This window comes from Triticum urartu, chromosome 4 (genome assembly GCF_003073215.2).
Source record: "Triticum urartu cultivar G1812 chromosome 4, Tu2.1, whole genome shotgun sequence".
Classification (NCBI taxonomy): Eukaryota; Viridiplantae; Streptophyta; class Magnoliopsida; order Poales; family Poaceae; genus Triticum; species Triticum urartu.
The window spans coordinates 574838638-574864542 of record NC_053025.1 but is presented as its reverse complement, the minus strand read 5'-3'; the positions used below and the strand labels follow the sequence as shown (position 1 = coordinate 574864542).

The window sequence follows — 25905 nt, the reverse complement described above, 5'->3', positions numbered from 1 at the left end:
TGGCAACCATAGAAGACCAGTCATGGCAATTTTTGTAGTTGTCAACTATGCTCCTTGTGCTGACTGAGCATCCGCATTTTCAATATGTTTATGGACTCACCTGTGTACGACGTCGATGGCAGGTAAATGGGTGCTGCCCGATTCCACGTGCTGCACGAAGGCTCTGCATTTTACACCCGTGATAACTCGTGAGTCCTTTTGCCATCTTTTTTTCATGTTCATTTTTCATGTCCACAGCATTATGTGCTCTTTTTTCGTTTTTGCATTACCTTGATTAGCCATACTAGCTAGTTGGAGTTGGCTGCCCGTACATTTGTCAGCGTTAGCGCCTTGTGACTGCACTTGCCACGGGGCCCCCCTAAGAGTGTTCTGGTCATAAGAACCTGCAAGACAAATGACAGTGCACGACATAAGTAGAATGTCATGTCCATCGTCGCGAAGATGGCAAATGTTTCTCTTCATTTTTAGCACGCATCGTACCTACGCCTGCATACTGTTCTAGCAGCGGCAGCAACGGCCCTGCAGAGATGAGCTGACTGTACTCTGATGCATCCCAAGGGGGCGTTTCTGGCCTTTGAGAACCCCAAGCATCAGCGCCATCTTCGTGATTCATTCTTTCCGTGTCTCGCTTCTTTCCGATGTGTTCTCAATCACTAGATGAACAAGAAGGCATCAACAATCCACAAGAATTGTATTCTTCTGCTGCTTGCACATAGAAGATAGGGATGGCAAGCAACAAGTCAAAATAGGTGGCAGCTACTGACAACGAAAGGTGGCAACTGTCGTTATACACAAGTGGCAATTAATTTTTCCCACCCCTTCATTCCAAAAATTGTCCTTCCTGCCCTTTTTTAGGGATTCCTACTCATCCATTTCATACCCAACTACTTGCGTCAATTAAACTATGAACTTAAGTTAATCTCAAACGTAGTACATGGCAGATCTGGTGTATTCTGCCTGGCAATTGCGAATATACACTGAACCATGCAGTGTTCTACCCCTATAGCATGGACCCAGTACAAGATCGGGAGATTTTCAGCCTTAAGGATGAGAAGGATGAGATCGGGAGATTTCACCTGGTTTTAGATGATCGTCTCTGGAGGGCTGGGTTGGAGTGGGGGGCTGGGGGTGGGGAGGGTTGGGGTGTGGTTTGCGGTGGGAGCGCCCTACAGATCTGCCCTGGTTGCCATGGCAACTAGAGATGGCCGGCGACGGAGGTCGGGGTTCGAGAGGTGGGGGACGATGGCGGCAGACGAGAGAGGGGATGGATCGGAGGCCGGGAACGGCTGGGTCGTGCGGGCAGCGGGTCGTCTGGCCCGGACAGGGCAGTGCGGGCGGGGTTGCCACACACCGGACGTGCGGGCCGTCCTTTTGTGCGCGCGGACGTGGTCGTCCGGGCCGGTTCCCGTCCATGCCACACGAGGCATGCGGGCGGGTTCCTGTCCATGCCACACGTGTGGCAGTTATTCGGACCCTAATTTTTTGAGGGATGCAACACATGGATTTTACTAGTCCCGTCCCGCAAAAGGTAAGTACACGTACAAATTTTGATTAGCCCTTATATATATCTAGCGACGGCTAGATATACGATTTCCATACACGCCCTCGATCAAGAAGAACGAGATCATCACATCGATCGATCGACCGATCGGAGAAGATATAACCGAGATGGGCGCCGAGATGCGTACTACGCTAGAGTTGCGAGACCTTGTGCGCTTCTACCCGAAGCGTGGCAATCGCACGCTCGTCGACCGCGGCCTGCTGGTTTCGTACAACGGGGAGGACCGCACCTGCACGCTGTTCCGCCTCGACGGCACGCTGGTGACCAAGAAGCTTGATGACATCGCCGTCGTCGACAGAAGCTCCATCCATGTCGGTCAGATGGTCGGGTCGGCGTCGGACGTCGGTGGCCAGATCGGCGTCGTCACCGGGGTCACCACCGATCTCCACCTCGTCCAGCTCAACGAACGCGGGGGCGCGACGGCGAATCAGATCCTGGGGGCGTCGCCGGCTGGGCTGCGACGTGTCAGAGCACTCAGCCTTGGCGACTACGTCTTGTCCGGGGCATGGCTGGGCCGGGTGGTCGCGGTGCCTCTGGACGTCGACGTCTTGTTCGACGACGGCGCCGTCTGCAGGGTCGCCCATCTGGAGTCCCAGGGGTTAAAATCGGCGACAAATGAACAGGCCTATCATATCCCCGAGACGAACGTCGCCTTCTACCCGGGGGAGCGCGTCACTGCCAAGAACTCCTCCCCCACCGTCTTCAAAGGATCGCGGTGGCTAAGCGGCCACTGGAAGCCGGAGCACGAAATAGGCACGGTGGCCAGCGTGGAGATGGCCGGCGTCTTCGTTTACTGGATCGCGTCGGCGCAACACGGCACCAATCAACAACTGGTCGAGGAGTCCGCTCCTCCACCTTACCAGCAGCCCGACAGCCTCACTTACTTCTGCTCTGCGCCCGATTGCAGCTGGCGGCTGGGCGACCGCTGCTTTCTTCTTAGTGATGAGCAGCGACACATAAGTTCATTGCACGCGCACACGGCCCTGCTGCCCACCATGACCGTTGCCAACAGCAACACCACCGTCGACGTGCTGTGGCAGGACGGCACGCGGCAGTATGGGGCTAGATCAACGACACTCAGCCCCTACGAGTTCATCATGGAGCACGACTTCTTTCCTGGGCAGTACGTTGTTGACAACGCTCCTGGCGACACGGTAGATGGTGTTGCCGGAGATGGCGTGGGTGCTGCCAGTGGATCAACTAGGCGTGTCGGCGTTGTCAGAAGCCTGAATTCCAAAGACCAAACGGTGCACGTGTCATGGTTCAAGGCGGCGGCGATGCGGCCCGACAGCGAGGCCGGCGGCTTGGAGGTCGAGTGCGAGGATACGGTGAGTGCGTATGATCTGGGCAGGGACCCGCACCACTCTGTTCTCCACGGAGACGTCGTCGTTCGTGTGCTATCAAGCGTCATCGAGAGCACACCAGCAGCGCAGCAAATACCACATGCCAAGAGCGCCCCCGCCGATCTTCCATGGGTCGGGCGCGTTGTTGACCTGAATGACGGCCACGTCCAAGTCAAGTGGAGTGACGGCAGCACGTCAATGGTAGTAATATGGACGCAGCATGCATGGCGAATTTGCCGTGCACCTTCTGTTACAATTTGATTTAATATGATATGTAGTATTACAAAAAGATGGCACCTATCTCGACTCGACTTAAATATAGCTGCTTAATTTCCATGTGATGTTTCAGGTGTTCCCCCATGAGATCAGTGTCGCCAACAAGGAGCACTACACACAACTGTACGCTGAAATGTATGGCTGGGAGTGGGGCGAGGAGGAGGAGGAGGAAGATGTCGGTGCTTCTCCGGAGTTGGATGTTGCCAACGTGGTATCTACTATATATCTAGCTAGGAACATTATCCCATGCATGCACCTTAACTTATAGCATCACGCATTAGCGTAGGAATGATATGGCAATGTTCAATTACAGGTAAATGATCCACATGATCCAGCAGATGCTAGAAACATAGAGGGTGGTGATTGTTCTGTGAACGAACTAGATGGCCCTGCTACAACCACGCAGAATGTGGAAGCGCCCACACATGTATCCACGGTTAGTCATGAGGACGCTAACGTTGGTGGCGCCGTCATGGAGGCTGGCCTTGCTGATTCAATGGAAAGAAGCGATGCAAGTGTCGACGACAGCGATGACGACTTTGTCGATAATGTGGTGATCAAGGCCAAGGATGTCATTGGAGATGACGGCCCGTTTAAGTTCCCAAACTTCGACGTGGTGAAGAGTCCTCCGGATCATCATTACCTTGACACGGTGGATCAGGTTCATCTTTTATATCCTTTTTCCTCAGAGATAACAATAGAGGCCTGTTAGCTGACTATATATTAATGCCATACCATCTATAGCTAATTTTATAGCCGACATGTGTGGGTAGCAGTTAGCTATAGAGGCCAATTAGCTATAAATATGTACTACTTGGCTCATCTTACTCTCTCACAAAGCTTTATGGAGCTAGTGCTGCAACTGATCTTAATCTACAACACGTTTCTCTTATTGCTCTATGATAGCAAAAAGATAGTACTCCTTATAGCCTGGTTACATCATCTTGTTATACCTGCTCTTACTTTCGCTAATCTTTCTCTTTTTCAAATGGCTTTAGTTCTCCCAATATAGGCACATGTAGAAGCCAAGAGGCACTCTTTCCTTTGTTTTTATTTAGTTGGAAGAAGGCACGCTTTCCGCTTGTTACACGAGATGATGAACTTTAATTTTCTTTTCCTGAAGTTTTTGCAATAAAATTTGGAGCTTTTTTAAAGATACATCATACTGCATGATTTAATGTGCAAGATTAAGTTGATCTAGTGGTTAGTATGGCTCAGCTAGGAATTTATTTAGCTCAAGGACGACTTAGTAATTTCCGATTAACCTGATGTTGGTCTATAATTCGGCTAGTAGTCTTCTCATGTGTTATCACTCCTAACAAGGACAATCCATCCTGCAGTATCGTGTATGCACGCCACCGCCTCATTTAGGGATGCAGGCGGACACGTCCTTTAGATCATTACAACCATGACATAATTAATTGGTTGGTGTCAATACACCGTAGCAGGGATTTCCTGCAACGAAATATTGTATATTCTAAGTCATGTCGTGGTACAACAAACCGCAAATTGAACATACGCTAAGCAATGCTCTCTTTTGCCAAATGAACCGCAGGGCAGCAACGGCGAAAAGAAGTGGGTAAAAACAGTGCAGAAGGAGTGGAAGATACTGCAGGACAGCTTGCCCGGTACGTGTGGCCTTCGAGTGTAACTTATATACGTGTCAGTATATCTTAGTAATGATTCGATGGATGAAATTGGCACATCAATCTATATATGTATGCAGACACAGTCTATGTACGGACGTTCGAGGACCGTATGGACCTGCTCCGGGTGGCGATGGTGGGCGCGAGCGGGACGCCTTACCAGGATGGGCTCTTCTTCTTCGACCTGCAGCTACCGTTGTCCTACCCGGACGTGCCACCGCAGGTGTACTACCACTCCTTCGGTAACCGTCTGAACCCAAACTTGTATGCCTCTGGCATGGTGTGCCTCAGCCTGCTCAACACCTTCGACGGTGAGGGCACCGAGGTCTGGGTGCCAGGGACGTCAAGCCTCCTTCAGGTCGCTGTCTCCCTCCAGGCCCTCGTCCTCAACGACCAGCCCTGCTCCAACGAGGCCAACTATGATCACCTGGTCGGCACGCCACAGGGCCGTCGCCACGCGTTGCCTTATAACGAGAACGCCTTCTTGCTCACTCTTCGGACCATGCTCCATCTGTTGCGCCGACCGCCGCGGGGCTTCGAGGGGTTCATCGGGGACCACTTCCGCCGACGCGGGAGATACGTCCTCGCGACGTGTGAAGCGTACCTTCAGGGATGCGTGCCCGCCGATCATGGGAGGATGGAGTTGTCGTGCTCCACCGGCTTAAGGATCGCGCTTGACAATGTCTTGCCCGGGCTCACGGCAGCGTTCACGCAGATTGGCGACGAAGGGAGCTGCCAATGCACTGCCACCAATCATCAACATCCGGCAAATATTCCCGGATGATATGACACGACTACTCCGGTTTTGGACCCTTGGCGGCAGCGCTACTGCTGATGTATTGTCACTACGAGCACAGAAACTCTGAACTGTGACCAGTAGACCACAACAGTTAGATTGTGGGGTCAACTATTGCTTCGGCAAAAGTTATTTACTATTGATTATTGAACCTTCCATAGCTTCGGTGGAAATCTTTACTGTTGAACCATTGTACAGCATGTTGATCTAAACTGTGCATAGGGCCGGTTCCATTACCACTGAAAACCGCATACCGTTCCAGCCACAAGTAAATGAAACGTAGATCTAACCTAACTAGCTACTACTCCTTTTGTAAAGAAATATAAGAGCGTTTAGATTATTACTTTAGTGTTTCCTCAAAAGAATAAGATTATTACTTTAGTGATCTAAACGCTTTTATATTTCTTTATAGAGAGAGTAGTTCCCAGGTTACCCACAGCCTATTTGTTATATTAACGAAGAATATTTGAAGCATGTTGAATTTGTGAGACGTATCTGAAATGATTTAGATATGCCCTGAATAATACTTCCTCGGTTCACAAATATAAGATGTTTTGAATATTTTAATGTGGATTACATACTGAAACGAGTGAACAAACACAATTATATGTGTCTACATACATTCTACATCCGATTCAAAAAATAATCAGAACATCTTATAATTTGTGAACAGAGGGAGTAGATATGAATGCAGATATTTTAGTATGAAATAATTGAATGATTTTAAAGCAAATAAAAATGACTGAAATAATAATAATACTAATAATAATAATTTGAATAAAACATTCTTACCTTTTTAAAATATCATTAAAAAGAAGCTTGGTGAAAAAATACTTTGAAAATTATCGAAATAAGCATATTACCTTTTTAGAAGTGACAAAAGGTTTGCCACTTTCATTAAATTAAGAAGCATGTTTTAGAGACCAAACGACTAGAGGAGGCGTGACTCAAAATCCAAAAGTTTAATCTTCCAACATAATGTTACCAAAATGTCATGCCCCTACCGTGGCACAGTTTGCCACCGCGATGCAGACACACGAGACGATGATAGAGGGGCTTGATTGGTTATGAAAAACACGGGAATTACACTCGTTGCAAATCTCCAAAATTAAAGCATCGTGAGGGTGATCATCGCTTTGCCCCCACTCTACCCATATTGTAGCGAGTGATCCCACCAAGATTTGATGCCGCTGAAGCGTTGCAAATCTCCAAAAGTACAAGCATGGTGAGGATGACCATCGCTTTGCCCCTACTCTACCCATACTGTAGCAAGTGAACCCATCAATATTTGACGCCGCTAAAGTCTGCCACGAAGACGGATCGAAAGGGTGTAGATCAAACCAATCTTTGACTATGTGCGAGACCCGTATGGAGTAGCGACATTGAAAAATATGTGAGCCGCGACTCAAGGGCACAATTACATAGGAGACAAGTTTAATTGAAAAATATGTGAGCTGTCGACTCAATGATACAAAGACAAATCGAAAAGTTACAATTCAAACCAGTCATTTCTTATCCAGAGTTGTGTTTGGATGGCTACCAAGTCTGAATAAGAAACCATTTGAATCGTTACAATGTTATGTTGAGGTTGTCAATAATACACCCACTTTGACATATTTTGCTGAAATCTATTCGAGATTATTTTTTGAGTGATTTTGCATCAATCAAGTTAGTGGCATTGTATACCATACACCTGTAATCTTGCTAAAGGAAGATGATAATTTTTTTATGAAATGAATAGACTCCACTTAAAACATGGTGCACCATATCGATAGTCACCAAACCTCAAACAAAGTCCGGGGCATCGGTCACCCACACGGATAAGGGCTCCGTAGCGCCTAAAGCATACTGTGCAAAGCTTGCGCCACCTTATCACAGTCCCGATGACACTACAGAAAATTAGAAATTAAAAAAAGGTACGAGCTCTTTGCTTCCCTGAAGAAGACGCCAAGCTCCGTAACATCATAGCCTCGCCCTTTTAGTGTCGTCACCATGGTCGAGCAGACTAACTAAAACATAATGTGCTGTTTTAACCTCCTCCCAAATCAGATGCATCATCAATGGCTTCGGGATCATCTTGGCCTGAAGGGGGTTGCGCGCATGCTGCATCTTGCCAGCCGCCGCCGCCAAGGAGGCACCCCGTTCATAATGTGCCACAAAAAACCCACTCAATTTTGTATTATGAGGACCGAAATTGCTTCACAGGACATTGTTCGTCCGATCAACGTATTGTAATACTTGACTTATCTTTTGCATTGATTGGATCCAATCTATATACGTGTTTCGGACTTTGTTGGCCTTACACTCATGTTTCTGTCGACCTCACACTACATAGAAAACACCGATATATCCTTCAACTTATGAATTGGGTGTGTTTTTAAACAACATTGATTAGCTTTGGGGCGTAGATCCATGTCGTCTAAATCGGGCGGTGAGGTTAGGGTTTCTCATCATGTGGTGAGATTGGGTATCAGGTGCTTCAGATCTATGCAAGGGTTTAACGGCAACAACTGCAGTTCCATAGCATTGGTCCTTAGGGGCACGCGCACTAAAATTTTCCAGCTGTCATCGACAAGGTCAAGCCGGCTCCAGTAGAGGACCGGCGATAGCGGCGCGTCGACAGCTCGTTCTGGCGGCAATATTGGTGGTTCAGTGGTCTTGAAATCCCGATGTAATGTTTATTATGTTTGAGATGATTTATATTTCGGGTGAACTTTAATAATAGAGCCGATCTTTCGAAAAAAAGAACATCTGGTCATAGATGCACCCACTTACATCCCTACGAATTAATATGAGACTAGTGAGTTGCACGTGCTTTGCACGTGAGTTGTGAGATATCGTTGCAACTGACACTTGCATATTACATCATTGAAAAGAAAAACCTTAGCTGCATTGTGTTCCAATACACTAATATAACACATTATATGTATGGATCTTAAGGTTAAAGATAGTGTTGTGACATTTGGCTGAAATTCTCTGAAAAGATATATGGAATGTAAGAAATGGTTAATCAGGAGTCTTTCACCATGAGTAAAATTCACAAATAATCTCATAAATGTATACACTTTATTCAAGCGAGAACTCTAATGGAACAAGAACATACATGAAAGATTATAGACTAAATCATAAATGGATACACTTTTATTCAAGCGAGAACTCTAATGGAGCAAGGGCATACATGAAAGATTCTAGACTAAATCATAAATGGATACACTTCTATTCAGGCGAGAAACTCTAACGGAGCAAGATCATGCATGGAAGGTTCTAGAATAAATGAGAAGTGTGTAAAGATAGTATATGTGACAAATACAAGGGTGTACTGAGTTTTTAACTATTGGAAACTTCTACATAGTACACATGGCAGAATCTGATGTAATTGATAGGAAATCGAATGGCCCAGCAATGCTTGGATTTGCCACCTCTTGATTATCATATTAAGTTCATCCAATGATCCATATTTAAACTTATTCACACACTATATAGTGATATAGATATAGATATAGATACAACAGACGTGACCCTCGCCCAACTCAACTCCAGTGGTAACGGGGAAATAGAGGAGAGGGGCCGGCGGCGAGGAAACTTGGAGGGGTTCTAGAATAATCTGTCTCACGAGAGAAGGAGAAACTTTCAGACTATCTTGTTTTGGTGGTTGGCTCCGTCCAACGTGTCTCATCTCAATCTTAACCTTAGATTCAAGATCGAATGGTACATATGGCCCGAAGACAGGCATATCATCATCACCAACTCGCTTTTTTAAGGAGTATAGATAATACGCTCCCGTATAAACGTGTATTCGTAAACAATCCAATAAAAAAATTCTTTCCCCCCTCGAGACGTGCTAGGATACCTCCCCTGGTACGTTTGCGATGGACTGAGATCCAGTGCCTTTATCAAGTGAAGTCACGTTGCAACTTTACCCTTCTAATCTCCATCCAATCCACATCCTACGGTCCAGATCACACAAGGGGAAAGGCTCTCAACACTTAGCAGTTTTCAGCATAGCAACAAACATCAATACAAACTAGGTGCAAACAACGATGCAGTGACACTTGAACTCAGTTTTATTTGAACAGATTGAAACCCAAAAAATAAAGAACTGTAGATACTCATGAGCAAACTATAAAACAAAATTTGGTCTGATGTTGAAACCCAAAAAATAAAGAACTGCAGATACTCATGAGCAGACTATAAAACAAAATTTGGTCTGGTGTTGAAACCCAAAAAATAAAGAACTGCGGATACACACTGTCACAATACCATATTTTGTTTTATAGTCTGCTCATGAGTATCTGCAGTTCTTTAATTTTTGGGTTTCAATCTGTTCAAATAAAACTGAGTTCAAGTGCCACTGCATCGTTGTTTGCAGCTAGTCTATATTGATGTTTGCTGCTATGCTGAAAACTGCTAAGTGTTGAGAGCCTTTCCCCTTGTGTGATCTGGACCGTAGGATGTGAATTGGATGGAGATTAGAAGGGTAAAGTTGCAGCGTGACTTCACTTGATAAAGGCACTGGATCTCAGTCCGTTTGCGATACGGTCCAGCCCAGCTAATGACCTAACCCTAGCCCGGCCCCGATGATCCCCTGAACCGATCCTTCCTCTCGATCCCGACCTGGTTCACACCGGCGGCGGCGGCAGGCCGGCACCGAATTCCAGCAGTTCCTCACAGACTGCCCGGCTCCCCCTCAGCCCCTCTCACACAGGCACGCAACAGCCAGTAGCAGCCCGTTCCCCGGCGGCAGCTCGCCGGCTGAGCTCGTCACTTCGCAGGCGGTAGCGGCAGCAGCAGCACCAAGGTATGCGCTCGGTCTCTAACTCCTCAACTCCAGTGCCTAGTACCGAACCGTAGCTCACAGCTCAGTTTCCTTTTCTCATCTCCTCTGATCCTCTCCTCTAGATGGCTCCTGCTCAACCTAGGGCGCCTTTATGTTTGTGCAGCCATGTTACAATTTAGAGAAAAATGTATCCCCTACTGATCTTTTTGTTGGCAAATTTAGGTACTTGATGGAGCCTGATCTAACTTTGGATGAAGTAGCAGAACAGAACAGATCAGCACCTGACGAAGAGGATGAAGATGCTTTCGTCGTCGAGGAGATTGGGGATTCTTCAGATGACCGACAGGCAGAGCCGACCGTGGCGTTGGAACCCAAGAAGGGGATGATGTTCAGCAGCGAGGATGATGCTGTCAGGTTCTACAAAGCTTATGCCAGAAAAAAGGGCTTTGGTGTCATAAGAAGGACGACCAGACACGGAGAAGACAAAATGCTTACTTATTTCACGCTTGCTTGTAACAGACAAGGGAAGGCTCAGTACTCAGCAAAGAACTCATTCAAGCCTAATCCGTCGACAAGGATGCAATGCCCAGCTAAGAGTAATTTCTCTCGTCGTGGGGAAAACTTTTGTATCACGACTGTTACGCTTGACCACAATCATCCTATAAGTCCAAGCAAAGCCAGATTTCTGAGATGTCATAAGAAAGTGGACTTGCATTCCAAGAGAAGGCTAGAATTGAATGATCAAGCAGGAGCACGTATGAACAAGAATTTTGGTTCTCCTGTTATGGAAGCTGGCTGGTATGGAAATCTTGAGTTTGGTGAAAAGGAATGCACTAACTATTTGCAAGAGAAAAGAAGCCTGAAACTTGGTGCTGGAGATGCACATGCCCTTTATCGGTATTTTCTCCATATGCAGTCAAAAGATCCAGCTTTTTTCCATGTTATGGATGTGGCCGAGGATGGACGACTGAGAAATGTCTTTTGGGCAGATGCAAGAAGTAGGGCTGCATACGAGTCTTATTGGGATGTCATCACATTTGATACTACATACCTAACAAACAAGTATACAATACCGCTCGCTACTTTTGTTGGCATAAATCATCATGGAGAATCTGTTCTATTAGGTTGTGGTCTTCTGTCCAATGAAGACACCGAGACTTTTGTTTGGCTGTTTAAATCTTGGCTATGCTGTATGTCATGCAAACCACCAAATGCTATAATCACCGACCAATGCAAACCAATGCAGAATGCTATTGAAGAAGTTTTCCCTCAAGCTCGTCATAGATGGTGTGCATGTCATATCATGAAGAAGATTCCTGAAAACCTTAATGGGTATGAAAACATTAAATCTACATTGTCAAATGTGGTGTATGATTCCTTGACCAAACATGGTTTTGACAAAGCTTGGGTGGAGATGATCAATAAATATGATCTTCAGGAGAATGAATGGCTTGCTGGATTATATGATAATAAAAATCGATGGGTACCAGCATATGTAAAAGATACTTTCTGGGCAGGAATGTCTTCAACAAAAAGGAGTGAGAGTGTAAATGCTTTCTTTGATGGCTATGTCAATGCTAGAACAACTCTGAAGCAATTTGTGGAGCAGTATGAAAATTTATTAAGAGACAAGGTAGAGAAAGAAAACAAGGCTGATTCTAAGTCATTCCAACAGCAAATTCCATGCATTACTCACTATGACTTTGAGAGACAATTTCAAGCAGCATATACTACTGCAAAGTTTAAAGAGTTTCAAGATCAATTAAGAGGTAAAATCTATTGCTATCCAACTCAGCTGAACAAAGAAGGATCAATTTTTACATTTGGAGTCAGAGAGGACAGCAAGATTTTTTGTGAAGGGGAGGATGGCAAAGGAAAAGAGAAAAGGGTTATTTTAGAGTTCATTGTCTTGTTCAACCAAGGGGAATGTGATGTGCAGTGTATGTGTAGGCTCTTTGAATTTCGAGGCATCTTGTGTAGCCACATCATTTCCGTGCTTGCTCTCATGGAGATCACAGATGTACCTTCTAGGTATATATTGCAGCGATGGAGAAAGGATATTAAGCGCAAACACACATTTATTAGATGCTCCTATGATGATATGATTGATACACAAGTTGTGCAGCGTTATGATAATTTGTGCAAGCGTTCCCACGAACTGGCAGAGAATGGTGCAGAGTCTGATGCATTGCATGACTTGGTGATGGATGGCCTTAATGAATTACAAAGTAAGATTGACGCGTACTGTGCTAGGTAGGAAGTTTAAGAGAAGGATCCAACTTCAAAGCATGAAGATACAATGAAAAAGAAAAAAAGGAAAAAATTGTACTCAGTCCAATCCCTATTCGCAGTGTAGGTTGTCCTCCTTCAAAGAGAAAGGAATCGAAAGTGGATCAAGTGGTCAAAAAATTGAGAGCAAAGAAGCAGCAGGTACCAACAAATACAAATGAAATGCCAAGTCAATAGAGGAGAAAGGTATCTAAATTTTAGTTATCCAAAAAGATCTTCCTGTTGTAACTTACTAAAGTGTAAGAACCATCTCTTGGCAGAAACAGAACAGCAAATCAAAAAATGGGCAAGACGCCAATCTAGAGAGTTCACAACAAATGGATGTAATATTTCATTCAGATACTCTATGAGAAACACCAATCAGTACCGCCAAAATTCTGCATGCAAAGGCCAGGCTAGCATACCACACGGTTAATGGTTACTTAACTCCTGAAACAAAACAAAATAAAATAAAACCTTGACCTTATAGTGCTAGTCTGAGTTGAATATCAACCTTCTAAATCCCTGAAATAGGGACCCTTGCTTACCCTGATCAATCCTGACTTGTACCTCTTCAGCACAGCCCCTATTGTTGTGAATTACACTGCCCCCTCCTCTCCCTCCCCCAGCAGTCCTCCGTTGACCTGCAAGGGAGGGTCTCCCACTATTCCACTGGTTTCGAATTTTAGCTCTGCTCCTTGATTCATCCCCTCCCCCCGGGTAGGGTCTGTCCTCCTTTTGTTGTGATTCGATTTAGCTTTTTTTTTCTGTCTCCCACATACGATTTCGTTTCGATTTGTCATGGAATTAATGAGCTATAGTTCAATGATTTTTTCAGATCAAGGGTTTGTGTCAACATTTGTGTTGTTTGGGGGTTGGAAGTGATGGCGCTTTTTTTTTGCTCATTTCTTTGGGTTTCAGTATCCAGTGCAAACTGGGAGCAAACTGCAAGTTATCAGCTTCGTCCAGAGTAAATGAAAAAACAAACTAGCTAGCTATCTGCATTCATATAAAAAAAACTGTCTGCATTCAAATGCCAAGAGCCATTAGCAGCAGCAGCCAACCCAACCAATCCCAATCAGATCACACTAAAAAATCGGAGTGCAAGCAAGCCCTAAAACAGTCAAGAAGTTTTTGCTTAGCCTTTTGATTCAGTTTGGGTTGGTACCCTTCCTCCACCAGGTAGCGTCTGTTGTAGTCCAATTTCTGTACCACAAGCACATAGCTCTAGTCTATCTTGAGCTGATCATTGAGATGATTTGGTTGTTACTGCTGATGGAATCATTATCATTAAATAATTCTGATTGAAGTAAAGTGCTCATACCTTTCTAAATATAACATCTGCTAATGTGGTTGTTGTGAGCAGGACAAGGCTGGGATGTACAGGGTGGTTTCTATGTCAGTCCTGATGCAAAGCTGCTATTTGTGGTCCCGATCCGTGGGTAAGGCACCACCTTAACAATATATCATTCTATCTTCATTGATTTTTTTTCTATTAATGTCTTTTCTATGTCCATTTTTGACACATAAACATCTGCAGGAACAGTCCAGCCACGTTGGTGATGAGTGGAGATCACTGCATCAGCATGAAGTACTCCACTGCGAAGCATGGCCAAATGTACTTCCAAGTCTGGATGGTTGAAATTCATGATGTAGACTAATCTGGAGATAGGGTTGCTCATGCTCATCTGATTTTCATGATGATGAAACTCTTGGCATCGATTTCGATGCCCTGTAGATAGTCAGCACTAGTTGCCCAAGGCTTCAGACACGATGTTTTGCCATGTTTCAGTCTAGGTATCATATATGACCAGACACAAACCTTAGTCTTTCTTCATTTATGTGTTTGTCAGTTAAATCATTTAGTCTTCTTCAGTTTCTTTTCAAGTTATCAGTTGATCAGTTTCATATTCTTCTCAGTTTCTTCATTTTTCTCAGTTTTAGCTTTCTTCTTCAATTTTATCAGTTTCTTAGCTCCTCGTCATTTCAATTGTTTAGTTTATCAATCTCTGTAGTTTCTTCATCAGTTTATCAGATTAGTATTTTCTTATTCATTTCTTTATTCTTCTCTAGTCCTCTTCTTTCTTTTACTCTGTTGTGTATCAGTATTAAGTTTTCATTGAAATTCATTATTCTGTTCCTCTGTTTTGAGATTGCACATCCCTTTGCTCAGCTAGATTAGTGTTAATCATCATGCCATTGCTTATATTTCATTCAGTCAGTCATGTTACTTCTAGTCAGTCAGTTTCAGTTATGTTACATCTAGTCGATCAGTTTCATTCATGTTACACTTAGAGCTCTCTAATAAGACTTAAATGCATTTGTTTCTAGACGATCAATTTCAGCCATGATTCATCTAGTCGATCAGCTTTAGTCATGTTACAGCTAAAGCTCGCTGTAAAGCAAAGCTTCTTCAAGTTCAGCTCCATTGTTTATGTTCCTCCCTCCGATCCAAAATAAGTGTCGCAGTTTTGAACTAAGATTAGTTCAACCTTAGTTCAAAACCGCAGTTTTATAGACCTCCATTGTTGTGGTGTCTTTGGTTCGTGTATGTTCCACTTAGTTTTTCTTTCCTCTCTCTTTCCTTAGTTGCGATTGTTCAGTCATGTTCCCTCTCAGTAACTAGTTAAGAATTTGACATGTTTCTTCTCATCAAGAAGCGAAGTGTAATTTTGAAGGATGCATATTACACTGGGCTCTTGGAGCTATCATCAGTGATTACACAGGTAGAAATCAGTTGAATTCTGGCAAGATTGAAAGACAAAGCTAGGTGCACACTTGTCACGTTCTAACTGGGCAAAAATTTGACTTACACTAAACGAAAATCAGTCAACTGATCGATAGGCATTCCCCAGATGTTTCTCCCAGCAAGAGTTATAATTCAGGTGCCGACAAAAAGTGCCCTTTGATGTCGAATATGAATTGGTTTAGACAAAATGTAAAAAACTATTTGTGATTCACACATGTCAGTGTAAAATAAAAAAATGGAACCAAAGGGAATTCTAGCTTCTAGATGAAAACACAGTTGATTAATTGTATGCCTCAAGCCTAATTCTCTTGCGACCTGCGGCACTTAGGGCCAATGTGAACCCCAATCAACAAGTGCCACAAGACCGATATTGAACCCAAAGAAAGTAAATATTATCTCTCTCTCTCTCTCTCTCTCTCTCTCTCTCCTATATATACTTTTTCTAAACTATAACTTCAAGTTAGCTGCGCGCTCGTCCCCGGTCAACTTTATGTATGCCCCTCATCCTTTTCTTCATTTTGATTTTTTCTTCCATCTCCATTCTTTCTCATTGTTTTTTCATTAAAACTGCATTAACTATCAAATCTCTTGTTGGCTTGCCAAGACCTTGATAACAATTTGATCAAATTTTTAAGCATGACAAAATGATTTTTTTATGACGAGTTATGTTGTCGCGAGGATGACAATTTCCTTTAGCAAGCAATGACAAATACGTCATGTTTAGTTTTTTTTTATCAAGATTTGTTGTATTTCCTAAAGGAAATTGCCATCCCCGTGACAACATAAATTGCCATAAAAAATGTTCATTTTGTGACCCTTAAAAAATCCCCGTGGAAATAATTAAGTGCAACTGAATGCTTGGACCCAAATTGCCGATTGCACAATTCTAAATCTTTTTTTTGGGAGGGGGTAATCTTTTTTTTGGGTGGGGGTGGGGGGGGGGGGGGGGGGGGGGTGGTGTCATTGATCAATAATATACTTGTTACAGTATGGTGGAACTATGCGTGCAATCTTCTCAGTGGAGTGCCTCATCCATCGCTTAACGCGTGGCTAGCGCCATTTACCTCTAGGTCGATTTTAACTAACTCTATATCCTTTTCACCATACATTAGTCGTTTGATCTCATTTACCAAGTGGGTGTATTATCTGACAAATAAAGTTATTTACCCATCAAGAAAAAAATTGATGTATCACAAGGGGTCCGACCATTTCGCCATCACTAATTGAACCGCCTGAGCGTAGTCCATTTCCACGGTTAGCTTCACCCCCTTCTAGTATAGCCCGAGAATCGCATCGGGGTAGACAGATCCATAGAAAGAAGGGGCGGAGGCGGACCAGAGGAAATCAAGAAGAAGGCGAGGAAGATCGTCGGAGCGGCCCATCACTTTTCTGATAGTTTTTTGAAAAATTAAAAAAAAGGTAGTTTCTTGCAATGATAAACCGTAATGTGATAGTTTTTTGCTATTCACTCCATTGAACTATGTTGCGCGGATTGTAATCTTGATGTTTACTCGCAAAAAAAAGTAATCTTGATGTTCGAGTTATACAAATTTCTCATCGCAGGGAAAATAAAGTGAACAACATTCTGAACAGTGCCCGAGGCCTCCTTGGATCATTGATCCGACGGCTGTCCGTCGCTAAGTCGCCCCTGACTTGGCCACCGCAAGTCAGAGAACCCGTGCCTTCCTTCCCCACGGCCACGAGCAGCCGTCGGCGTGAAATCCAAGCAGTCCCGAGAATCGCATCGGGGGATAGACAGATCCACAGAAGAAGAAGGGGGCAGGGGCAGGGGCAGAGGCGGAGCAGAGGAAATCAAGAAGATCGTCGGAGCGGCGATGGAGGGGTGGGACAAGGGCACGAAGAGCGTGGTGGGCGAGATCCCGCTGCTGTCGACGCGGGCGGGGCCCCGGGACGGCGACGCGTGGCGGCAGCGGCTCAAGGAGGAGTACCGCGCCCTCATCGCCTACACCTCCGTCAACAAGGCCAAGGACAACGACTGGTTCCGCATCTCCGCCGCCAACCCGGAGGGCACCCGCTGGGAGGGCACCTGCTGGTACGTCCACAACCTCCGCCGCTACGAGTTCCCCCTCCAGTTCGACATCCCCGTCGCCTACCCCCAGGTCGCCCCCGAGATCGAGCTCCCCACCCTCGACGGCAAGACCCACAAGGTCCGCGATCACGCTTCCTCTTTCCCGTGCCGTCTACGTCGCCGTGTGTTGTGTGGGTTCTTGGTTGTGGATTGTGATTGTTGGACATGGATGCAGATGTACCGCGGGGGGAAGATCTGCCTCACCGTGCACTTCAAGCCGCTCTGGGCCAAGAACTGCCCGCGGTTCGGCCTCGCGCACGCGCTGTGCCTCGGGCTCGCGCCGTGGCTCGCCGCGGAGGTGCCCATCCTGGTCGATTCGGGCATGGTGAAGCACAAGGACGATGAGGCCGCTCCTGCAGATGCCGCTGCTGCGTCTGGCTCTGCCGCTGCCTCTTAGCTGCAAGACAGTTACAGTATGTCTTTTTTGTTGTTGCTGACAGTGACAGTTACAGTATGATGGTTGTTATCAAGGGGATTGGAGGATTGAAAATCCACTCGGTTGTGGACTAATAAGAGCCAGCAATACATATACTCTAGTTGTCATGTGGTGCTTTGCCGTTCCATATTTTGCTGATGAACTGGTTGCTGATTAGAACTGTAGTTAGTTTGTCTGGCTGATTTGGTGTGCATCGAAGTAGTAGATTTGCATTCAACATTGATTTTCATAACCAATTTTTTAACAAAGCAATTGCCTCCGCCCTGCTGGATTTCTTAGGTGGATGCTGTTAATTTAGGATGGAACCTGAAAGTTGTGTTTGGTGAACAGAACTGTGTTTTCTGTCTCGAAAAAGACAATAGAGCGTAAGCAAGATCAGGTGCACAATTGTCTTTTGAATGTTTTTGCCTTGCCTATATCATCCTAGGAATATTAAACGACTTGAAATAAAAATAGGACCAATTGTTCAATTGCTTGTTTATCTCCTCTGAGTTGTCAAGCTTCCGTGTCTATTTTGTTTTGCCAAGTCTCGATGTAGCACGACTACAGGCCTACCATTGTGTTTTTAACACACGGTATATTGAATATGTTTGCTAGAAACCTAAAACTGGTTAAACTGTTGCCTTTTATATTGGCTTGATCTTTTCATGATTGGAACGGTAGAATTGACTTACGGGTTGTTGTGTTAACTTCATCATTTGTTGGTGCTATACTTTATTTTGAGGGAAGAGAGGTTTTCATTGATTCATAAAAGGAGAGTTTACAGAGTCATCATCTACAAAATGACCAATCTCTGTCTGGACATGCCCCAACCTGAAATTGTTAACAGTGCTCACTCTAGCTAACTTAAACTCTAGTGCTCACTCTAGCTAACTTAAACTCTAGTGCTCACTCTAGCTAACTTATCCTTGCTTACATTCAACAAAAGGATCAGCAGCCAGTCAGGACCAGTGTATTTAAAACAAGCTTCATCAGGAATGCTCCAGGTTTTCCCCATCTCCATTCTCAAGGTGGCATGAAAACTAGTTTCAGCTTCACAGCAACACACACTGCATATGTTGTCAATCTCCAACTTCCTTTTGAATTTATTGTTGTTTGTAGTAAGGTTATCACAAGGTACTATCCAACTGAATATGTTTACCTTATTTGGCACTGGGGCATTCCAAATAAGCTTCTCTTTGAGTAGCTCCAGACTATTCAATACCACACCAAATGGGAGAAGCCTGCGCTCTGAACATTGTATCAATGAGATTGCTCCTAAGGCAAAGCTAGCTAGAATTACAGGACAAGAAACGTTGTAGGTCCCTTATTAGAAGGTTGAGTTCTTTATTAACTGAACCTAATTTCTCTTCGCTCCAGCTTGGAGCACTGACATAGTTAAAAGCAAGTTTTCACCAACTCCTCCCAGGCACTTGACACAGCTACGCAACCTGAATTTCCTCTGAGGAGGACTCTTACCTCTCCCACGTGATTTTTGTTCTTGAAACTCTCCCATGTGGTTTCATACCTTGTAAGTAAGTTTTAATACTGGGGTTCTTTTCCTATACTCTGTTTTGGCCAAATTCACCAGGATGGTGCTATGCTGCTATGAAGAGTAGCCGGGTTTGTAGAGGTTGCCAATAAGGTGATGTCAAATAAACTTGGAGTTCATCTATCATTACTTGTGAGATGTACCGTATAATTATCTCGTGGCATCTTACTATCAGACTCTGAAGCAGATGTACGCCTTGCCGCTCCATCCTCTCCTCTTTAGGGTTTTGTAGATTGTTTTGCACTTAGTTCTCTGTTTTTGGGCTGTTCTTGTTGTTTGTTTCGCACTTGGTTCTCTGTTTTTGGCTGTACTTCTTTAGTGCTTCATTGGCTTTTGTTTCCATGCTTGTGTGGTTTCGGGTATGCGTGTGAGTGTGTGTGGTGCTGGTGTACCGTGTAGCACGGTGGTTGGGTTCGCTGCCGTGTGTTACCAGAGTATAAGTCATGAGGGACTAGTAACCTTTGCACGCGCAAAAATGTGCATCCTGACTGATGTAAATTCTATAGATGTATATCACAGACCTAATCAAATCTTTGATAGTCTTTTGCTCTTGAATGGTGATCCAGCATATCATCCTGAAGAACAGTTCAAATCATATTACATAAAAATATGCTAATAAAACTTGGTACAAAACCATTAAGACAGCCATCTTCAAAGTACTCCCTCCGTTCGGAATTACTTGTCTCAGATATGGATGTATCTAGAACTAAAATACATCTAGATACATCCATTTCTGCGACAAGTAATTCCGAACGGAGGGAGTATGAATGCACTGGGTAAAAGTATGAATGCACGGAACCGACGTAACCATCTTCAAAGTTGCATGTAGAATACTCTGAATCTTCAAAACTGCATCCAGTAGTCTTGATGTAACATTGCTGGCTGCTCATAAAAAGCAGGCATGGAGGGAGTATAAGAATTGCACTGTATAATAGCAAGAAGACCCGTTTTACATTTTACTCGCAGTTGTTTCAAAATGAAGAATAACATAACCTTTTACAACCAGGACATAGAAAGAAAACAAATACGAGCTTCACTTCATCCATCTCATGCATTAGCCCGTCTCCAATGCAGAACACTAAAATGCTTGTAAAGATTGGACAGGATGGTCCGGACACTTTTAGACCTAACGCAAGTCATCAAATCTCCGTGAAATGGTTCGGGCGTCCAAAATCACACAAATCCATCCTCTAACTGGGGAGCTTTGGGGTAGTCCGGAAATTTGCATGGCTCACTCTCAGTTGGACCACGTAACTCCACACCTAACATCTTCTACTTTTCAATGGAAATTTGATGATGTCCATTTGGTGATCCGCGTTGAAGATGTGCTACCACCTCTAGTCATTGCTGCCTGCATACATCAACATCACTTCAAGGAAAATACTTCACAAACTCACTTTTCTTTTCTATGTTTCAAATCCATCTCCTCACAAACATCACAATTCACAACAGTTGTTCAAGGAGTGGTGTAAGATTGGTGTAACTCGTTGACCTAATTCAGTACTCCCTCCGTTCTAAATTACTCGTCGCAGAAATGGATGTATCTAGAACTAAAATACATCTAGATACATCCATACCCGCAACAAGTAATTCGGAACGAAGGGAGTAGTCCACTATGCATGGTTGAACCTGGATTTGCCCTCGAAATTTTACTCACTCTAGATATTCTTCTTGTGTGCATCAAAATGCATGTGGTCTGGATATGCCTTTCCATCATTTCCTCCACAATTACATCTCTGCTGAAAATATCATCTTAACCCTAGCATGTAGCAAAAGATTGGCCTCCGAGTGGCAGAGCGATGGCGTTGCTGAGTTTTTTTTTTAGCACAAGGAAGCATATATGACCCAGAAAATACACAAAGTTTCTCCACAAGGAATCTAGCCACCAGTGCACTTCTGGAGCCACAAAGCCTGGATGTGTGCAATGAAAATCGGCAGGGGATTGCATGCATACTGAACATCAGTAATGTCGGTTTCCTCTGAAGGGGGGAGGACCAGAGGAGGAACCACCAGCAGACGCAATTACAGGCGATTCCTCCCTGAACGGCTGCGTGGCCGGATCAGTCACACTTGGTAGCCTCTGTACGCTCCCCTTCCCTTTCCTCGCATTGGGGCCGATTTCTTCAATCATGTACTTCCATCCGTCGATAGGCCGTCTTCGACTAAATATGTGAGTTTTGATGAAGCTAGCAATCTGCAACCACAGTTTCAGTGTCATTTTGGAATTTGGAGACTTTTAACAAAGAAATTATTGTGTCAACTATGACCTGCTGTTTGCTGAAAGCAATGCGCCTCTCAAATTCTTGGAGAAGAATGTCCTCCTCGCGCTGTGAGATCTCCCATATGTTACCGTCCTGACCCCTCGAGGTAGTCTCCCAACCATCCGGCTTGGTTTTGATCTCACCGGTGCCTGGAATCTTTGAATCGCCAAAATCAGCGTTGCCGGAATCAAAGATCCTGCATTTCATTTCACGAGCAGAGTACTGTAAGGAAACCATGTCTTCTGGAGCACCAAGTATATTAACAAAACCTAGACGTATGAGTGAAGGAAAACAATATGTCTGCCAATCATGGTATTCCTGTCGTAGGGAAATAACTTTTTTTTTTCATTTCAATTACGAAACGCTTCTGCAAGCACTTGGATTGCAGCCTACAGGTTACTATAGGCCATAAAAGCCTAATGGCCACGGTGGTCCGGTTATGAGGCAATACAACCAAAGCACAAAAGGCATTGGATAAATAAGATGTCAAGCGTGCATTTACTCAACTGTCATTTTAGTCTTAGATGGTGCCTACTTCTGTCAACTAAGTGATGAGCGGGAAAGGAAAGAACAAAGATAACACACATCCATTATTCAGCAAGAGATAACAGTATTCAACTACAAGACTTGCTATTACTCAAACAAAAACTGTACAGTATTCAAGTATAATGAAGCAAAATAAATTTGATATTTACTAGATTCAGAATAAACCACCAGTGTAAATAATTTGTGAGATCGTACTGCTGGATTGGAAGCTTCAGCATAATGGCAGACTCCATTTTGCACCCCTCAACTATATCCCGAGTTCATATTTGATATTTCACCATCAACTCCAAAATTGTTCAGTTTAACCCCCCCCCCCCCCCCCCCTGGTTCCTTTAAAAACCGTCCACTGTTCACTCATCGTGTGTTTTGCCTGACGTGGCACCCTCATATGTCACAGTTTCGCTTACATGAGATCCAGACAAGCCAAAATCGCTTAGTCATAAAAAAACATGTTGGCAAGAAAACATAAATAAGCAGCATGCCACAAGGACTGAGCGCCCATGGGTATTCATCCTCATGTACTCCATGATGTTGGCTGGCAACAAAACACCGACTGTGACACTTGGGTAGGGTCGGTGCTACGTGGCAGCCCCACTGCCGTGCCAGCCAAACATCATTGTTGTTTTTATTTCACTATTGCTAACTAGGATGCCACGTCAAGTGGCATGCCAGGAAACCCAAAAAAATTGCCTACATGAATGCCACGACATCCAAAGTCATATTGAACCAGTTTTAAGAGTTTGCGGAGTAAAGTGGGTGGTTTTGGAGTTCATGGTGATATTTGGACTCAAGACATAGTTGGGGGGTGTACTACGCACCTGTTAATTTTCATAGTAAAACATGCTAGTTTCTGTTCTTTGCAGAGAAGAAAAGAATGAATGCCTAGGATAGCAACTTTTATGGACTGAATTCATTCTTTTTCCACAGGGCACAACTGTTGTGCCTAGAATAGCAACCTTTTATGCACTGAACCCATCCCTTTTCCACAGGGCACAAGAATGCAAGTTTTTGCACTAACTTTGCAAGAGACTATGTGTGCTCTTTTTCAAGAATTTTGAAGGTGTAGAATGCTATATTTTTAAGACAGGAGCACATGCTCCCAAGCTCAACTTGGAGTTACCAGTGTAAAATGGTTATAATCCGTTCCAAATGCATTGCATCGTATCAGAATGCATAATCACACATCAGGCAGTGAACGAGCTCACAGCAAATTTCGTGTGAGCATCTCAAGTAGACACTTCATCCAAACTTAATTTGAGTGTTGGCCATTGAACAGTCATCACATGCATATTATACATAATTCAGCCTGATTTTTCAAAAAGTACAGGTTTCACCGGATAATCCACCAGCAATCAAGAAAGCGCAGTACAAATGGACCTTACTGGTTACACTTAGCTGTAGTCCTCACATTTCTCATCACACTAGTTAAGGCATTATACATGATGCAATTGAAATTTGGCGCACTTTCATACCCTGTCTCAACCGTTTCCACAAACGGAAAAAAAAAAAAAAAGACTATCTCAATGATCCATCTTCCTTGCAAAACGAAGGAGAAACAATGCAGTTTCAAAAAAAAAAATTGTCATAAACCCTCTGAAGAAGATACACACCGCAACAATTCTACCACTTGCATTTGTAATTAAAAAGTCATGTGATACTAGGCGCCTATATTATGTCGCATGTAAATGGGGTTTTAGTGGGAAACTAGTTCAACAAGTGCGGTGTATCACAAGCAATCGAATATAACCAAGCAATTTGATGACACTAAGCAACCACAGCTACAAATCGCAGCTTTGTTGGAGAACAAAAAATGAAGGATAGAAGAGCAGCAACGCACTCTGAGCACGAGTCAAGAAGCCGGTCGATGTCGTCGGCCGCCCCGCGGCCACCGCCGCCGCCGCCGAGGCGCGCCTCCTCCATCTTGTCGATCTCCTTCACCCAAAGCGCAGCGTGCACGCGCTGCTTCCTCGTCCTGTACTCGTCCGCCCCTGCCTTCTTCGCCCCGGCGCCGCCCGCTCCCTCGGCGGCCGTGGGGCGAGAAGGAGCGCGCAGCCGCCTCGTCGCGGCGCGGCGCTCAGCCCAGCGCTCGTCCATGTCGGCGACGAAGGCCTTCGTGTCAGGGTCCACCTCGGCGGATACGGCCGGGACGGTGGCCGCGGCGGCTTCCGAGGTGGGGGACTCCCACGGCGCGGCGGGTGCCGGGGAGGAGGCGGGGGAGTCGCCCGGGAGCCATGCGGTCTCCCACGCGTCGTTCCACTCGTCGTCCCCGGTGGCCGCGGCCGGGTGCGCTGGAGCGCGGCGGTGGGATGAGAGGAGGCGGCGGGGGCCGCGGGAGGAGGACACGGGGAGGCGGAGGATGCGCCGGAGCGACAGCATGCCGTGTGCTCGGCGAAATGCCGACGAGAGGGTTCGATCTGCTTCCCTTTTCTTTTCCTTTTTGCGGGGGAGAGGTTATTTTTTTTAGGGGTTACGAGGGAGAGGGTTATAGCTGGCCAAACGGCCCGTACTTCGCCGGCCGGCCCAGAACAACGCGTGCTCGGTCCGGCACGCGGCTAAACAGGCCATGCCAAGGCCTGCGGCATGCATGGGCTGCGAGGCAAGGCCCGCGTGCCGGCACAGCACGGCCCATTTTTTTTTTCTTCTGATTTTTCACGTTGAAGCAAGTTTTTCACCGAAAATACTCATGTGATCCAGAGCTCGAGTGATCTCGAATGAACAGCAAAATCCGAAAAAAATAGTAAACAGTTTAAAAAATCTGATTTTTTTTGGCAAGAAACATTGATGTTTTATCTACATGCATGCAAATCTTCATGATGAAATTACATTTGTAGAGGTGTGAAAAAAAATTGATGATCCAAAGTGCTTCCAAAAACACTTTTTGGAACATCATTTTTTCCCACACCTCCACACATGTAATTTCATCACGAAATTTTGCATGCATGTAGACAAAAACATCAATGTTTCTTGACTTTTTGAATATTTTTCTTTTTTTTTGGATTTTATTGTTCATCCGAGATCATCGAAGCTCGGGATCACATACTCCACGTCCACTTTTCACTAACTCCTCCCAAATTCTGACTAGAAGCATGTTTAGACTACAAAACACGAAGACTCCTCTCTCCAGCATGATTTTATACCTTTTATCTTTAATACTGATTTTGTTTGTACTCTTTTTTGGCCAATTCACATGGATGATTTATATTGTTGTGAAGAGTAACCGGGTTTGTAGAGATTCCTGACAAGGTCACGTTAAGTCAATATGGAGATCATCTGTGATAATTGTGAGATGTATAATTTTCTTCGGATATTTTACTATCAGACCAGAAGCAGATGCGCGCCTTGCCGCACCAATCTATCATCTTTAACGTTTCGTTGTGTTTGTCTGTTTTGGGATTGTACTTTTGTAGTACTTCTTGGGCTTTTGTTTCTCTGCTTTAAGTGGTTTGGATGTAGTGTGAGGTTTATGTCGAGTATCGATGAGTGTGTCTCTGTGTGTGTGTTGGGGGGGGGGGGTCGGTGTCAAAACCGGCGGATCTCGGGTAGGGGGTCCCGAGCTGTGGATCTAGGATCAATGGGGAACAGGGACAATGAACTCGGTGTTTACGCAGGTTCGAGCCCTCTCGAAG

General features: G+C 44.8%; 4 protein-coding genes and 1 long non-coding RNA gene across 6 annotated transcripts; 3 read left to right on the top strand and 2 right to left on the bottom strand.

Annotated features, from left to right (window-relative positions):
• Nucleotides 1-126: 126 nt before the first annotated feature.
• Nucleotides 127-553, bottom strand: LOC125554200. The gene is made up of 3 exons (XR_007304346.1): nucleotides 481-553; nucleotides 270-383; nucleotides 127-163 (listed from the first exon to the last, which is right to left on the bottom strand). It is a non-coding gene; the product is annotated as an uncharacterized LOC125554200 (long non-coding RNA).
• Nucleotides 554-1602: 1049 nt separating this feature from the next.
• On the top strand, nucleotides 1603-5610 carry LOC125554879 (probable ubiquitin-conjugating enzyme E2 23). Its single transcript, XM_048718263.1, has 5 exons — nucleotides 1603-3105; nucleotides 3254-3391; nucleotides 3494-3841; nucleotides 4736-4808; nucleotides 4907-5610. The coding sequence occupies exons 1-5, from the start codon at nucleotides 1669-1671 to the stop codon at nucleotides 5608-5610; spliced, it is 2700 nt and encodes an 899-aa protein (XP_048574220.1). The 5' UTR covers nucleotides 1603-1668.
• Nucleotides 5611-10142: 4532 nt separating this feature from the next.
• LOC125552801 (protein FAR-RED IMPAIRED RESPONSE 1-like) lies at nucleotides 10143-14554 on the top strand. 2 transcript variants are annotated; one of them, XR_007303800.1, is made up of 5 exons: nucleotides 10143-10420; nucleotides 10622-12652; nucleotides 12751-12874; nucleotides 14034-14109; nucleotides 14208-14554. XR_007303800.1 is itself a non-coding variant. In XM_048716485.1 (5 exons), exons 2-5 carry the CDS (start codon nucleotides 10629-10631, stop codon nucleotides 14228-14230), a joined length of 2202 nt encoding a protein of 733 aa, XP_048572442.1. In that variant the 5' UTR covers nucleotides 10143-10420; nucleotides 10622-10628; the 3' UTR covers nucleotides 14231-14554. The 2 variants fall into 2 exon arrangements, 1 of the variants encoding a protein (XP_048572442.1); XM_048716485.1 differs by having other exon boundaries at nucleotides 12751-12829.
• Nucleotides 14555-17126: 2572 nt separating this feature from the next.
• LOC125552800 (ubiquitin-fold modifier-conjugating enzyme 1) lies at nucleotides 17127-18048 on the top strand. The gene is made up of 2 exons (XM_048716484.1): nucleotides 17127-17584; nucleotides 17681-18048. The coding sequence occupies exons 1-2, from the start codon at nucleotides 17252-17254 to the stop codon at nucleotides 17900-17902; spliced, it is 555 nt and encodes a 184-aa protein (XP_048572441.1). The 5' UTR covers nucleotides 17127-17251; the 3' UTR covers nucleotides 17903-18048.
• A 3058-nt stretch (nucleotides 18049-21106) lies between these two features.
• LOC125552799 (protein GAMETE CELL DEFECTIVE 1, mitochondrial) lies at nucleotides 21107-24754 on the bottom strand. Its single transcript, XM_048716483.1, has 3 exons — nucleotides 24117-24754; nucleotides 21740-21929; nucleotides 21107-21666 (listed from the first exon to the last, which is right to left on the bottom strand). The coding sequence occupies exons 1-3, from the start codon at nucleotides 24653-24655 to the stop codon at nucleotides 21433-21435; spliced, it is 963 nt and encodes a 320-aa protein (XP_048572440.1). The 5' UTR covers nucleotides 24656-24754; the 3' UTR covers nucleotides 21107-21432.
• Between the last annotated feature and the right edge of the window lie 1151 nt (nucleotides 24755-25905).

What these genes read in the sequence shown, in the direction of transcription:
- LOC125554879 (XM_048718263.1), top strand. Translation starts at nt 1,669, where the DNA reads ATGGGCGCCGAGATGCGTACTACGCTAGAGTTGCGAGACCTTGTGCGC. An exon ending in ACCTTGACACGGTGGATCAG is followed by an intron (nt 3,842 to 4,735) that starts GTTCATCTTTTA and finishes AATGAACCGCAG; the next exon opens with GGCAGCAACGGCGAAAAGAA. An exon ending in ACTGCAGGACAGCTTGCCCG is followed by an intron (nt 4,809 to 4,906) that starts GTACGTGTGGCC and finishes ATATGTATGCAG; the next exon opens with ACACAGTCTATGTACGGACG.
- LOC125552801 (XM_048716485.1), top strand. Translation starts at nt 10,629, where the DNA reads ATGGAGCCTGATCTAACTTTGGATGAAGTAGCAGAACAGAACAGATCA. An exon ending in ATTGACGCGTACTGTGCTAG is followed by an intron (nt 12,653 to 12,750) that starts GTAGGAAGTTTA and finishes CCCTATTCGCAG; the next exon opens with TGTAGGTTGTCCTCCTTCAA. An exon ending in TGAGAGCAAAGAAGCAGCAG is followed by an intron (nt 12,830 to 14,033) that starts GTACCAACAAAT and finishes TGTTGTGAGCAG; the next exon opens with GACAAGGCTGGGATGTACAG.
- LOC125552800 (XM_048716484.1), top strand. Translation starts at nt 17,252, where the DNA reads ATGGAGGGGTGGGACAAGGGCACGAAGAGCGTGGTGGGCGAGATCCCG. An exon ending in TCGACGGCAAGACCCACAAG is followed by an intron (nt 17,585 to 17,680) that starts GTCCGCGATCAC and finishes ACATGGATGCAG; the next exon opens with ATGTACCGCGGGGGGAAGAT.
- LOC125552799 (XM_048716483.1), bottom strand. Translation starts at nt 24,655, where the DNA reads ATGCTGTCGCTCCGGCGCATCCTCCGCCTCCCCGTGTCCTCCTCCCGC. An exon ending in CTTCTTGACTCGTGCTCAGA is followed by an intron (nt 21,930 to 24,116) that starts GTGCGTTGCTGC and finishes AATGAAATGCAG; the next exon opens with GATCTTTGATTCCGGCAACG. An exon ending in TTGCTTTCAGCAAACAGCAG is followed by an intron (nt 21,667 to 21,739) that starts GTCATAGTTGAC and finishes CTGTGGTTGCAG; the next exon opens with ATTGCTAGCTTCATCAAAAC.